The sequence below is a fragment of the Lotus japonicus genome, chromosome 3 (genome assembly GCF_012489685.1).
Source record: "Lotus japonicus ecotype B-129 chromosome 3, LjGifu_v1.2".
NCBI lineage: Eukaryota > Viridiplantae > Streptophyta > Magnoliopsida > Fabales > Fabaceae > Lotus > Lotus japonicus.
Window position 1 is genome coordinate 8331747 of NC_080043.1, and position 15867 is coordinate 8347613.

The following is a 15867-nucleotide window of genomic DNA, read 5'->3' on the forward strand; positions in this document are numbered from 1 at the left end:
TTTGATCTCCCTATCAACATGCTCAAAACCTGAAGGATCACGAGTCAAGGATCCTATTGCTTTAACCTTGGGTGGTTTTCTTTCGTTCGCCTTAAGAGTGCGCTTGGACCTTATCTGAACCTCAGGAGTACAAAGTGAACTGCTTTCAGGACAATAGATAGCTTGAAGCTTCCTCCTTACCATACTCTGCCCTCCAGTATCCAAAGAACTGAAATAATGTGTCAATGCCTCAACTTCTGGTTGCATATCTCCATGGTTCATGCCACAAATATGGTTGCTGATAGTATCTGCAACAGGTTCAGGTACATGCTCCCAACTCAGTCTCTTCCAGAATGGATGAATTGACTCATATGGAATTCTTTCATAACCTGCAAGTTCACAAAAGTGTCACTTTCAATAACAAATAGAATTAATTGACAAGAGAGTGGTTGACCGGTGACCTGCAAGTTCACAACCGCAAGGTAGTCCATGAGTCTCTCTCAACAAGCAATCGCATCCGCCGTAGGACTTCATTCTTATATGTTCATCGTCGATGAGCTGCAGGCATTTGTTTGACACAAATCCTCTAATATTTGTGTAAAATGGGAACATGAAAATGTGATCAATTCTGTGAATACTGCGCTCAAACGATGCTAATATTTCAGTATGTCGATTACATGTCAAACTATGCGACGCATCCCAAGAAGTGGCTAGGTCACCCTTGCAATCCCGCAACATCTTCTTCAAACTGGCATGTGCACCCTCAGCCCTGCAAACAACAAACAGATATCTTATTAACTCTCCAATGTAAACAATCTATCAAATGAAAAACATATAACAAGGCATAAATTAAGCTCATATAATTTTTGTACCTGTTACTTGTTGTTGTTCCAAAGTGCATCACATGATTTGTCCATGCCTTGGCAAATTTTTCCTTGTGGACCAACCATGTAGTAGAACAATAGGAGGTAAAGTTGCTGTATTTGTCCTTGCACATATTAAACAATTGCATCCATTGAACTTCAAATTCTTCAACTGTTGCAGCATCCACCACCTCTCCCCACTTCCCCATAACCAATTCAGCAAAATCATCTGTACCAACATAGAGTTTGCACTTTGCCAAAACACACTTGTTGATGTGCCACAAGCATAATAAATGGCTGGTGTTGGGAAGGCTTTGCTTAGCAGCACTCAATAAGGCAAGATCCCTGTCAGTAACAATCACCTTAGGCAACATGGCTTGATCAGCTAATAGAGACTTCATACACTCCAGTGCCCAAACGTAGTCATCTGTGCCCTCATTAACAATGTAGCAAAAGGCTATGGAGTATGTCTTATCTGTGGAAGTCAGTCCAACAATCTCAAGCAATGGAATTTTATATTTGTTTGTCTTGTATGTGCAATCCATAATCACTACATATGGAAATGTGTTGAACAGTTTGATAGCATTTGGATGAGCCCAAAATACATCCCTAATGACTTCCGATCCAGGCTCATGTCTTTCAAAGTGGACGTACTTGTCACCGTCCAACTTCTTCAACAAGTGTTGCATTTCTGTCAATGACCCGCGGAGGGATTTTCTTAACCTCTTGCAAGCACCATAAATCTGAGATATGGTAGTCAAGTTTAAAGGATTGTTTTCCTTCAAAGTCAACAGCATCTTTCTCGGTGGAACCCAACTCTTTGACATTTTTTCCACTTGCTCCTTCTCTTCGGAATTTAGACGACCAACAAAATTGTGGCCAAGTAGTGACCTAGCTGGTTCATGGTTGTGTGTACCTTCCATCACCTTTAGCCGCCAATCTCTATCTATGCCATTTTTCATAGGTCGTCCTTTTAGTCTAAAAGGACATTCTGTCTTTTGTGTTCTCGTTCCTTCAACAAGGTCAGGGTCTCTGTAGGGAACATACTTACCATGCTTCTCGCACCCCAACATGACATAAGCTTTTCTGCTTCCATTCCCACCGCTATCTGACTTTGTGATCAACACAACATATCCATTTTCAATCGCAATTCCATGAACCCAATTGATAAGATCATCACGGGTAGGGAAAATCTGTTCAATGATGCATACCCAACACACAAACAAGGCATAAACAAGGGTGATCAAGACATAATAAGAATTGATATATTACACTTTCAAAACAATGCAAAAATCTGTTCAAAGAATACCTGATCAGTTGTAAATAAATGCGAGACATCTATACTTATACACGGGGGTACAAATGCTGGTGGTGGCACCTCTTCAGGTTGAGCATTGTTCAATCCAACTTCAATCAATTGGGATTCATGAAATAAAAATGATTCTGTCATCCCTGGAAGAGAATACGGAACTTTATTATCCATATTGCATACGGAACTTTATAATTCGTATTTAATACGGAAATTTATAATTCGTATTGAATACGGTATATTAATTTTCGTATAGACTCCGAAACTTTATATTCCGTATTTTAACACATCTCAGAATTCAGAAAATCATCATTCTAACTACTTAATCTACTTAATCTAACTACTTAATCTAACAACTTCAACTACTTAAACTAACAACATACAACAAACAACTAACAACACTTACCTCAAATGCTATCTTTTTGCATCCAATGGTGGAGAGCTTGCCAATGAAGGAGTTGGTGGTGGTGGTAGGAAGAATGGAAGTGAGGATGAAAGTGAGGTAGGAGAGGGTGAGAGAGAGGGTGGTCTGGAGGCATTGAGGGGGTTAAGGGGGCTGGTGAGGGGTTGGTGACGGAGGAGTAATGGTGGAGGGGTTGGTGGAGGGAGGAGTAATGGTGGAAAAGGTGATGACTGTCAGAGTTATAATACGGAATTTTAACTTCCGTATTCTATTTTATAGAATACGGAAGTTTAAGTTCCGTAGGGCATTTATGGGTTAAAAAAAAAGAGGTGGGGCGCGGAGCCCCATAGGGGGGGCCCCAAACCCAACTCCCTTCAAATGGTTAGGAAACTGGAATATGCTTAGACAGTTAGACTAGACCCTCTTACCAATAGTAATTGAATTATCTAATCTAGTTTAATATTTTACTAGAATATCTACCCGTGCGATACATGTTATGTTTGTACACTTTCTTTACGCAGATACAAATTGTTTCGCACTATTTAATTTTAATTTAATTTAAATAAAAGAATAATTTAATAATTTGTGTTAAGTGACACATAATTATTGGGTGTTTGACGGTTAGTATAAAACTTCTCAACACTAAATTATTATACTCAGGAATCAATGTTAAATAGTACTATTTAGACTAATGTATTGTTAAATTAATGTATTTAGTGTACTCAACCGTAAGCTTGACGGAATATTAGGATTAAAATTCAGCTTAGTTGCATTTATAACGTTTTGCAACCCATTTTTCCCTTCACACAAGATAATTAATTGTTAGAATCAATAAAAAGACTAAAACCAATTGGGCAATATATTGATTGCAAGCATTAGTAGAACTCTAACTTGTACATAAGAGATAATAACAATAACAAATACCCTTAAATGTCTTGATTTTAGCACGTTCAACAACCACTACAGGCTTTCCATCAGAGTGAGATGATAAGTAGTCGTTTATAACAGCAACGTATTCACCGAATACAGTCAACTCAACCTTTCCCCTGTAGATATGGTCAAAGTTCAAATAAGTCAGACATCAAGTTAAAAATTTAAACTACATCAATTAAACCATATACTATACAAACAAATATTATGTTGTAAAGAATACTTGTCATTTGTTAGCTCTGAGGTCAAAATCTTCATCTCCTTCCCTTCCTTCATGTAGGAAGGCTCAGTAGAGGCAGCAGACACCAATCCAACCATGTCTGCTCAATAGGATGACACTTGATTAACAAAATAAACTTTGAGCCTATGCACACACTGTCGTAACCACAAAGACAGATAATTAGAAAAAAATTATTGAAATAAATTGAAAATAAGCTATATATAAACATAAACGACTTATGGTAGGCTATAAGTTGTTTGCAGAAACAGTTTATGGTAGGCTATAAGTTGTTTGTATAAGCTCTCTCAAACACTTGCACAAATGCTTATGCTATAAGATAGACTCAAATAAACTCTTCTAAACGAGGCTTAAAAGATAGGGGTATATTAGATTTTTATTTATAAGTGGGTTTGATGTGGGTAGATGTGTGAGTCTATCCTATTATCCTATCACCAGCGACCCACATGAAGTTTCCGTTCCGGGTCCCTGTTTTAGTTCAAACATGATGATACTACAAAAAAAATCAAAAGTTGGTAGGCACCGTCCGTAACTATTCACTTCTTTGCCCGTGAAAGCCACATCAGAAAATGGCGTTACAGTTTCTGAAGCAGCACCCCTTAGGTTTTCAGAGCGAAACAGCCCTATCATTCCTCTCTCGGTTTCGCAATCTAAACCTCCATGCCACAGGTACCATCATCTCTCTGAGCATTCCATTCCATTCTGTTAACTTATAGGTAGACATAAGTGCTTATCCATAATCTAATTTGAGTTGGTTATGAAAATAAATTCAAAATAGCCTATAAGTATGTCATGATATGGTATAAGATATACTCAATAAGCTCTTTCAAACGCGGCGGCCTATGTAGCTTAGCTTATCCCCATAACTGATTATGAGGTGTTGTGATTTCGCGAGGCGAATCAATGCTCTTTCTTTATTTTGTTATTATTATTGTTACTATCATAGTATCACTATAGCTTGGAAGGCCATTTATCTGTACAAGTTGTAGGAAAATTAACTCTTAGTCTTAGATGAAACTGTATATTGGAACGTGTGATTCACTGATACTTTACTTTTTTTTGTGGAAATTAACTTCAGTGAGTTCAATTGATGGTCATGTTCCAGCTTCCTTTAGGAGCTATGCGACTGCGAAATCGGAAAAGATTGTACCTGTGAAGAAGTAAGCTTTCCGTGCTTTAACCACCGTGTTCTTTCTTCGCATCATCAAGTTCTGTTTGTTCATTATTATGTAATTTGCCCATTTCATGAGAGAACAAAATATTGCCATGCTTACTATTGTGTAAAGTAATTTGGATTGAGGATCACCATAAGTATTAGATGAAGACATGTAGTTGGTGAATTGAGAAACTAAAATGAACATATTGAAAAAGGACAAAAATGTAATGACCTCAAAACCTTAATTTTACAATTAAAAATTAAGAGAGGAAATTTCACTTAGAGGATGATAAGATATGCTCTTAAACGTTAGGAAATAGTTATGATTACAACATAATGATTTTCTTATCACCCATCCCCTTTGAAATACCGATGACACTGAGATGCTTTATATATATTTGTGCATTTACTTTCAGGAAAAAGCGGTTGGATGAAACATGTCTTGATAGATATCAACAATATAGTAGATCCATCATTCAGTCATGGATTTTGCAAGGTAATTGCTTAAATTTTTTATACATGTATATAGTATAAATAAATGATATAAAACGTATAACATAATCAGCATAGTAGTCATCCTGCTATGCACTATGCCACTCTAGAATTTTGGGTTGGCCACACACACCGCTATCCAGGATTGGCAACACTGAGATGTACAACTCAAAACCCTAAGTACCATTACTAATACAGTTCAGAAGCTCATTCGTTTTGTCTTCCATTCTCTTTATGCTATTTTGATGTTTATTTTCGCAATCAAGAGTAGTTTTCCATGCAGACTCTAATGAGAAAAAGAGAAAATGTATTACTATATAAAACTGATAACGTATATGATACAGGCAAAGTACGTGTGAATGGGAAGGTGGTAAATAAAGCTGGTACCCCTGTGTCTGAAAAAGCTGTTGTGGAGATAATGGCTGAAGTTCCGAAATACGTATGTAGGTGAAGCCATCAAGCTCTATTTACTTGAAATAATATCTGAACAGCAACTTTAATGAAACTGTATTATTATTTGGCTTTTTTTTTATAACACAGAGCTGGATATAAGTTGGAAGCTGCCATTGAACAGCTGGGTGTTGATGTTGCTGGTAAAGTAGCTCTTGATTCTGGACTGTCAACTGGAGGATTTACTGACTGCTTACTTCAGTATGGTGCATCACATGTTTATGGAGTGGACGTAGGTTATGGACAGGTAACTTGTTAAATAGTAGTTTATGGCATACTTTGGAGGTGCAAGCACCTGGAAGGGGTGGGCGAATGTGACTTGGTGGAGGATTGAACTTCTGACATCAATATTGCACACAAGCTCTCAAGGCTTGGTTGGTGCCAAATGCCAATTAACTAGAGAGTGTGTGTTGAGAAGTCCCACATTGACTAGAGATATGACCAAGGGAATCCTCAACTCTTGAGCCTGCTTTTGGGTTGAGTACTTGAGTTAGGCCTCCCAAATTCTAATACGTATTCCCACTCTCCTTCTTGTCCATGTGGTTCTTCTTACTTGGTTAATGCTGGTTTAACAGGTGTTCCTGTTGGGATCTTTATTCCAGATTTTTTTACCCTAAATTTCTTTGTTCATATCTTTTTTATGGGCCTGTTTTCTTTTCTTTTTGAAATAAATTCTTTTTTAAAATATGAAATTCATAAGGGACCATCAGCAGATGGATGAAATAATGACAAATGACAACCAACAACCTCATTTCTTATAGTTGCAAGTAAAATGTAAACAACATTTAGATATATCAGTTGTTTATCAATAACAATACTTCATTCTCCATGTTTTCTTGAAGGGTTACGGGTAGAGTTGTTACTACTGGTTTACAGCTGAAATATCAATGTCTACTGTTTATCAATAACAATGCAGCCCATAAATTTTTTATTTTATTAGAATGTAATTTGCAGAGATCTTAGTTTGAGTAAAATAAAACATATATGGGCTGCATTGGACATATATTATGGAATTTGATCTATAAGGCTTTTTGTTTGAACTTCTGCAGTAATATGTTTAAATTTTAATAATTTGAGAACTTTTTTTGCAACTCCAGTAAACTCATCTCAATAATTTCTCTTATTTTTTAAGTTAAGCAAGAATGTGAAGCATTTCCTTTGGAGTCTATTTGTTTCACATTCTTCTTTCTGAGGTTTTATACACTATTCTTATTTTCATTTAGCCTTTCACTAAATGCACTATTTTATTGCATATCGATCAATGCTGCTTAGAGATTCTCTATTGGAATTCGGTAATGATTGTTAACTTATTTAGGTAGCTGATAAAGTTCGACGAGATGAACGTGTGTCTGTTATAGAGCGGACAAATTTAAGATATCTTGCAGAGCTCCCACAAAACGTTGATTTGGTGACTTTGGACCTCTCATTCATCTCTATTCTTCTGGTAAGCTCTAAAATTAGGTTACATAGTCCTATACTCCTCTTACTGTTCCTAAATAGATTCATCTCTAGTCCGAAAATTGTATTGGACCTGCATATTTAAACAAGAAGCTAATCCATTTATTAGTCTGCTTCTTCTTATTCCACTGAATTTAGTCAAAAGTGTTTTAAATATGGTAGAACCAGGGGGTTATTCTGGTTTGGGTGGTCGAGCAGAGCACACTTTTTTGACTTGGCAACATTTTAAGATGGCATGTTATATAGTTAGAAATGGCCTGGGATGCTCATGTGGGGATCAAACCTGGGCACCCTATGGTCATCTATTTGTCAATAAATGTTTTACAATTTTACTATTCATAGTATTTTTTTAAAACATGATTTAGTTCTGTGTATATATATAAATAAGATTCTAATAGGAATTCTGTTTATCCTTTAGTTGATACGCTGAGTGTGAACCACATCTCTTCCAGTTACTGATCTGTTTTGACAAAAATAGAAAAGAATAGTTACCAATCTGGTTTTCAGAACTCTGGTCTTTACTTCTTCATTTCCTCAACTTCCATGTTATGACTTGTAACGATGATTTGTATTTTGCTTCTAAAAGATCCTAAAACATAATTGAAATTAGTTAGAAGATTTTTCGTTTGCATAAGCTGTATCTTATGACACAATCCCTCTATTGTGAATGGCATACGAACAATTTTACTATTTATAGTATTTTAATATTAGAACTGTACCATCATGATCTTGTTTCCTTGTTGCATTGGTTGTTAACTGGTTGACACTAAACCACCCTTATTAAGCTACTAGAGAAGGATAAGGATAGGAGACATTTGATATGATTTGCACTGATCTATATCTTTTAGTTACCTGTATGATAGATAGGCCTTGTTGATCCACTAAACGGTCTTCTATTCTCTTAACAGGTCATGCCTGCAGTTATCAATGTTATGAAGGAAGATGCAGAATTAGTGACGTTGGTTAAACCACAATTTGAAGCTCTCAGATCTCAGGTAAGAAATACAAACTCCTATTATATTCTTTTTCTGTCTGCTTGGATGTTTCCAGCAATAATAACAGGTCAAAATTCTCTTCTTGGCTATTAGGATATGGAGTCACTATAGGTTACTGTGGGTGAACGCAAAGATAAAAATATTCACTTCTTTATTTTCTTGACTCGCATTTTCTTTCTCTTTTGTCTTGATTCATGAGAGATTTCATGGGAGTGTTTGGGGAACTTAGCTGTGCCCTGAAGTTTGGATCAATTTCTGCATAAATGTCGGAGATGTTGGTAGGAGGAAGGAGTTTAGTGTGTTACATAGGTGTGGTTTTCATGGTTTCTTTAGCTGGAGTGGAATGGTTGGATATATATGGAAATGCATAAGCACTTATTCATAAGCTATTTTAATTTTTTTATTGAAATAAATTGAAAATAAGCTATATATAAGCATAAGCTCTTTTTCATAAGCTATCCTGAGTAGCTTATGAAAATAAGCTCAAAACAGCTTATGGTAGGCCATAAGCTGTTTGCATAAGCTCTCCCAAACACGGGCATAAGAGCTTATGGTATCAGATAAGCTCAAATAAGCTCTTCCAAACGTGGCCTAAGTTCATACGGACTGCCATTGTATAATCATCTCACATTGCGTAAAAATGTAAACCAGTCTTTTCCAAATTAATCTCCCATCCTCGATTGGGAAGAGCATTACAACATTCTGTGCAATTAGCATTGAGGTTTTTTAGAAAATAATCACCATTGTTGTTGCAGTCTCCTTGAAATAAAGGGGAAACATGAAACTATTTCTAAATTGGGAATATCATCTTCTGTGCAGGTAGGAAAAGGGGGGATTGTGAAAGATCCCATTGTCCATCAAGAGGTGAGTGGTTTTGGCTCTTTGATCTGCTTGTTTATTGTCATCAATGTTCAAAATATAATTATGGGAAATCTAAATATTAGAGGACGAATGGCATGCGAAATCACATTCACACAAACAAAATGCTTTATATTCTGCCCTCCATTCAATTTTATGATTTACCCCCTTCTAAGTTTCAAATAAGTTAAATCTAGCCTTCACACCTTGTATGAAACAATGTAGTGTTTTTGGCTTCTCTATGGGTTTCTGCTTGTGGTGTTCTAAGCGAGACTCTCAACAACAAAGGGATTAGAGAAATCTTTTAAGCTAAAACTGAAAAGTGACTGATTTCTGCAATTCAGGTTCTTGAGAAGATTAGCAAGGGAGTAGAGAATTTTGGTTTCTGCAGAAGAGGTTGGATTGAGTCTCCTCTGAAAGGTGCCGAGGGAAATACGGAATTCCTTGTTCATTTCAGCAGAACCCATAACAGAGATGAATCATGAAGAAATTGGAGAATTTATATTTAATTTAATGCATTTCTTCAATCCTTAACATGCGGGAGAGCTGTATTCTTTGTATAGTGACGAGTTGTTGAAGCCATTGAATGGTGGTGGTGGAATTTTGTATGAACCATTAAAAGAAATGAGCAGGGATTAGTAGAATTTGTGAGATATAACTCTACCCTAAAAGCTAGCTCAATAGGTGAGAATTGTCTTCACATATATAAAGGCTATCTTAGTCATATCTCTTGTCAATGTGAGACTTCTCAACACATCACATCATGCCCATGACTGGATATCTGGAGCGTGGAATATGCAGGAATGAACATATACAGGTGATCTCCACTTAACGAATCTAGGATAGGCTATGATATCATAATAGAATTTGTGAGACATAACTCTACGAAAAGCATGCCAAATAGGTGAGGATTTTCTTCACATATATAAGAGTTATCTTGGTCTATCTCTAGTTAATATGTGTAGACTGAATAATGTGATGATTAATATATACATGGCGCTTTGGGCCTGGAAATGTAATAAACAGCTGTATCTGTTAAACTCCTTACATACCACTTGGACATACATATTCCTTTTAGTTTCACCTTTGGTTATGGATACATGTCATATAGGGGGAGGACCTGCTTAGTTGGAATTGATCCTGTGTTTATTGAGTGTTAAAATTACAAATTTTATGTCAACAGGCTGAACAACAACATTTCATGTCACTTGTTACCACGTAGTTTAAAGAAATAATATTGGAAGAAATAATATTTTCGTATACTATATTATAATTTGAGTTTGGGTATGCTAAAATTGTTTATGAGGCTCCCCGCAGATATTCTAGACTATAGATGTTCAGTCATAGGTGAAAAGGTTGTGTAGAGGTCCATATTAATTAGATATATGATCAAAGTAGTTCTTATAAAAGGTAGAATAATTCTCGCACTAGAACTAGTTCTTATGGTAGATTGTAGAATAGGATTTAACTCGTATTCTAATAGACTAAATCAAAGAAAAAGTGTTTGAAAAATTGGATCACGGTAGTTCAAACTATTCAACAGATTTTCTCTTGATTATTTCTAACAGAATACAAAATTTAAAATAAGTCATGAGAAATTTGTAAAAGTAATTATTTTTCACCTCAATTTAAAAATAGGCTTTGATCCCATCTTATTGGGGAGCATATAAAACTCCATCCTCTTGTGGTGCTTCCTTTCGACAATAGTATATGATTATTCTCATTCTATATGAATATTTTTACTAATCGATACCAAAGAAGTGTAATGTGCGCTGATGAATTTCTTTGCTATGATTGAAAGGAAATATAATAAACAAGTTAAACTTGTGTATAGTTTGTAGTGGAACAATAGATAGGGGTTTTATTGCTTGCCGTCAGCAATCAAGTAGTTATGGCTTGGGGTTCATGGATAGCGAGAGGTTGCCCTCCTCGGATGAGAGTATAGCTTCTTTCTTCCCTTTTTGTGTTTGTCACAGTAGAGATTGACGAGAATAAAGTTTACTTGTTTTCTACGGAGGCGTCAATATTCGGGTAAGAGAATACCAAACCAAAGAATAGGATGTTGGCAAGATGGTGAGAGTGTTTAGTTGGATTACTCTTCTGTGGAAGAGTCTCATTCTTCTCGTATCCAGTGATCTAATCGGAGGTGGGCAACCACATGACACTCTAATGCTCAAGTCAGCAAAGTTAAGGAGAAATAAGGATTAGGATTGAACAAATTGTGTGTACCCGATGAGTGTTCCCTTGATGTGCATATATACGCAGAATTGTTGACAAATCTATGAGAATCATGCGCAAATATGATGATTGCGTAACAAATATTTTTTCTTATTATTGAGATGTTAGCTTAATTAGGAATTTTGAATTCAAAAAAAAAAAAGCTTAATTAGGAATTTTTACTCTCCTATGCGTAGGACTCAGATAATATTTGGTCAACTTATTGGGTCATTTTATTCCACAGCAATAAACGAGCTGTAATTGTGGTTAGATATGTATGTAAGTGTTAGGGTTGACTAGATTATAATAATTTTAAAATTTGATGGTCTAAATTTGCTAACACATATATAGGGCGACCAAAATGACACAAGCTTCAATAGATGGACGAAAAAATACAATTATGCCAAAATTGAACATAAAATTATATCATAATCTTTATTTTCCATTATTGTTTTACTTTTTTATCGATAAGAAGAGCTCAAAATAGAGCTAATCAACCCTTCATATCTTAGCATGTTCAATGGTCGCCTTCCCATCATGAGCTTTCTTGAAGAAATACCTCACATAATCTGAGTACAACACATTCTTATACATGGCCTTCTCCCCACCAGCAAGGACTTGAGGCAATGGACCAATGACATCTATGGGTCTAGGATTCACAAAAATTGGCACTGAAACCCTAACCTTGCTTCCATTGGCCGTCACTCGGTGCTCAATGCTCTTGTACCTTCCGTTACTCATAATTTGCAATGCATCACCTATGTTGATCACTAAGGCACCTGAGATAGGCGGCACATGGATCCAGCCTTGGCTGTCCGCCGCTCGAACATAAAGGCCCCCGGTTTGGTCCTGTAGGAGAATAGTTAGGGTTGATACATCTGAATGGCGCCCTATTGCCACTGTTAGGTCATGGTTAGGGCAAACAGGATAGTAGTTAAGATTGATCCTCTTTGAACCCATCAAAAGTGACTCATTTGTCTCATCAATTTCCTTCACATTTAGTCCCTTCATCAACACAGTTAAAAGCTGTTTGATTACAGTTTCAGATCTCTTCATGTATTCGAGTGCTTCATCCCTGCAAATAATGTGCCACACATGCATAAAATTTGCATTCACGTTTACTTTCTTCAAATCTCAAACCTACTTTGTAAAATTTTAATACGTACAATTTCTTTTAGTTCTTTTTTTGGAAAAGGGAGAAGTAAATTAACTTTTGGGACAACTTCATTGAAACATGTTAAAAAATTATCTACACATTAACCATATTTTTACTATTAATATTTAATACATCTTTTATGTGCTAAAATTAATTTGTTAATTTGTAAAATAACTTTTTTTACTTGTATTGACGGTAGATGAAGACTATATTTTGTTTTGAGTTGTTCAATTATTTCTTTGGCGTAAATCTTTTGGTGATTACTTTTTTTAATGCTTCTGAAATTTTGACATTTAGTTCAAAGCCTCAACCTACCCTTATTTCGGTGGGCCAGCGAGTTGATGAGCTGACCACTTAGAGAATGAAGTAAAATATTAAAAAAGGTTGTGCAATGAGTAATTTTAAGAAATCTTTCACTTTTTGTATGTTGATACATGTAAAAATTAGGACAATCATAATATTATACTTATTCTTTATCTTTCAAGGTTATGAGTTCAACGAGAAAATATCACCAATGACAACCATAAGTTGTATTAAAAGCTGTAACGGTAACCTCAATAACAAATATCAAGTGGTATGTTAATAACATTGATCAAATCATGGAAAATATCTGAAACACACTCACTTAATCTTATTAACATTATTAGATGCGTTATAAAATCGCCAGTAACAATGTACTTCAAACAATTATAAATGATAATGTCATGCAATCGTTAAACTTTTAAACAAAAACCTAACCTAAAAAAAATTGGAAATATCAAATATGGGTTGGCGGGCCGACCCAACCCAACCCAACCTTTCATTAGCTAGTCAAAGTGCGTGTTGGGTTTGACTTGAACCACTTTTAAACCCAAAATTGCGACCCAACCCGCTAAAAAGTTGGACCAATTATTGACCAAGCATATAAGCCCATTTTGTCACCACTATCTCTCTAATAGTCTACACTCATTGAATGTAAAAAAGAGTTTACTTCAAACAATTATAAATAATAATGTCATGCAATCATTAAACTTTTAAACAAAACATAACCTAAAAAGAAGAGTGAAAATATCAAATATGAGTTGGCGGACCGACCCAACCTAACATTTCATTAGCTCGTCAAAGCGCGTGTTGGGTTTGACTTGACCCACTTCTAAACCCAAAATCCCGACCCAACTCGCTAAAAAAGCTAGACCAATTATTGACCCAGCAGATAAGCTCACTTTGTCTCCACTATCTTTCTAATAGTCTACACTCATTAAATGTAAACCGATTTTTATTGTTTTATTCAACCTCATAAATAGTGAAATTGGTCACAACAATATCTAGCTTCATCATGAACTATAAAGGTCAAATTACAAAACTGCAATTTTTTTAAAATTTAATATTAATGAATTGTTGGAAAACCAAAATTGAACTATGATATTGTTCACTTCAAAAAAAAAACACTATGTTATTATTGATTAATTAAATAAGGTGCATATTTAGTTACCTGCATGCAGGTGGCCATGTTGCTACAGCCTCAGCTTCAGAAACAAAGAAGAGACTGAGATAATCTTTCCACTCTAATGCCTTCTCAGCTTCAGGGCTAAAGCTGGAACCATACCTCACATCTTTTGATGGAGAGTTCTCCTTTGTGTACTTCAGTTTCTGTTCAGCTGGCAGCTCATAGAACCTATAAGTTGCATCCTTCACATTCTCCAGCACTTGGAGTGGAACCCCATGGTTGATGATTTGGAAGAATCCCCACTTCTGAGCTGCTTCACAAATTGCATCTCCCACTTTTGGGTCATCCCAATTGGACATGTCAATGATGGGAATGGACTCTTGAGGAACAACTTGGATCATGCATGTTCTTTCTTCCAATGGTTGGATGTATTGCACGGGGAGGCTCTTTAGCCCCATTTCAGAGAGACCCTTCACTCCATTCCCTTTGAGCATCACAAATTCAGTGAGATCTGAACGGGTGGTGTTGGGGGTGGTGGCAACGGTAACTGGTGCCATTTCTTAGTGGGTAGCTTGGAGTTCTTGGTATTGCTAATTGAGAACTTGTTAGTTTGTTGCTTTGGGAACTATTGCCACGCACCATCACTATTTATATATGTATTAGTTGACCCTGATTCACTATAGGGGTAGCAACTCAAAATATAAAAATTTCCACTTAATATAACTCGCTTTGATGTTAGCCTCACCAACTCAACTGGCAAGCTACATGTATGATTTAGCGCAAATAATAATCAAGCAAAGCCGCATGGAGCATGTTAGATTACGTTTGTATTTTTTATTTTATTTTTGTGGTGTTTGAGAATACGTTGTGTGAGAGTTACATAATACACAGCTAAAACTAAGTTAAGAAAAATAATCACGAATAGTGGTATATAATATATGCCGTAACAACACTTTCCGTACATCCGTACATGTCCATTTTTAGGTTAGGTATACACCAAACATTTCTATATTTTATGTAAAAAAAAAAAACCTTTAATGGTTAAGAGAAAAATTATGAACAGTAGTGGAAAAAATATTTTCACTAGACAGATTACAATATCTGTCAATACATTATTAAACTCTTCCTCTGGCATAGAAATAATATGTTTCTCTTTTAAAATAAGATAAGCACGAATTAATTGTATGTTAAATCTGTGAAATCATTGATTATTTATGGAAAAACTTATCATGTAGAGCTTCTCAATTAAAGTTGATGACACATAGATGTTCTAGCTTAAGCAAAAGTGATCTTATATTTGAATCTTTGTATTAAAATACTTGGTGTCACTCATAATGATTCTACCAACTCAAAATTAAGAAAGCAATTAAATAAATAAGAAAATGTGAAGCATGGAAATCCCAAAGAAGCTTTGATCTGCCTGCTTAATTATACTTCATCAATTGGGTTGGTTTTTTTTTTTTTTGCATTTTGGTCATGTAAAACAGCCAAATTCACTGCACAATCTATTCATTAACCAATCATGCAATGGAGTTTACTACCCTTTGAGGGTTTGTCACTTTCTCTTCTCGTTCTCACTCTAACTGTTCATACACACAAGTTCTTTACATTGTTGGTATAACAGATCAGTAACCACTAACCAAGAAAAACTACTTTGTACGTAATTTCATAAGTCATAAGTCCCAGGATCATATATAGGAACTGGCCATACTAGCACATGCATAATTAAAATAGTCTAATAGAAGACCAAAATACAGATACAGGCTCATATGTAACAATAAAAGTAATTAAAGCAATACATTTTAGGTCGGTCCATAATGCATGCTTCGTATATTTATACACATGCAGTCTCATATATCTCCCTTAAAGTTTAGATTTTAATTTATTCACCCTCCCTCTCTTCAGTTGATTGCATGACACAAGAGTTGTATACTTGT

The 15867-nt window shown here is 35.6% G+C and overlaps 3 protein-coding genes across 3 annotated transcripts; 1 reads left to right on the forward strand and 2 right to left on the reverse strand.

Annotated features, from left to right (window-relative positions):
- Nucleotides 1–386: 386 nt before the first annotated feature.
- Nucleotides 387–2909, reverse strand: LOC130745395 (protein FAR-RED IMPAIRED RESPONSE 1-like). Its single transcript, XM_057597607.1, has 4 exons — nucleotides 2558–2909; nucleotides 2152–2294; nucleotides 852–2035; nucleotides 387–748 (listed from the first exon to the last, which is right to left on the reverse strand). Exons 2-4 carry the CDS (start codon nucleotides 2290–2292, stop codon nucleotides 394–396), a joined length of 1680 nt encoding a protein of 559 aa, XP_057453590.1. The 5' UTR covers nucleotides 2293–2294; nucleotides 2558–2909; the 3' UTR covers nucleotides 387–393.
- A 1892-nt stretch (nucleotides 2910–4801) lies between these two features.
- Nucleotides 4802–10208, forward strand: LOC130748577 (uncharacterized). The gene is given in 9 exon segments (XM_057601801.1): nucleotides 4802–4882; nucleotides 5295–5374; nucleotides 5715–5742; nucleotides 5744–5817; nucleotides 5911–6067; nucleotides 7136–7264; nucleotides 8187–8273; nucleotides 9093–9137; nucleotides 9476–10208. Coding segments are annotated over 8 exon segments (675 nt in total). The 5' UTR covers nucleotides 4802–4882; nucleotides 5295–5360; the 3' UTR covers nucleotides 9617–10208.
- Nucleotides 10209–11757: 1549 nt separating this feature from the next.
- LOC130749641 (feruloyl CoA ortho-hydroxylase F6H1-3) lies at nucleotides 11758–14558 on the reverse strand. The gene is made up of 2 exons (XM_057603013.1): nucleotides 13976–14558; nucleotides 11758–12423 (listed from the first exon to the last, which is right to left on the reverse strand). Exons 1-2 carry the CDS (start codon nucleotides 14485–14487, stop codon nucleotides 11850–11852), a joined length of 1086 nt encoding a protein of 361 aa, XP_057458996.1. The 5' UTR covers nucleotides 14488–14558; the 3' UTR covers nucleotides 11758–11849.
- Nucleotides 14559–15867: the final 1309 nt, after the last annotated feature.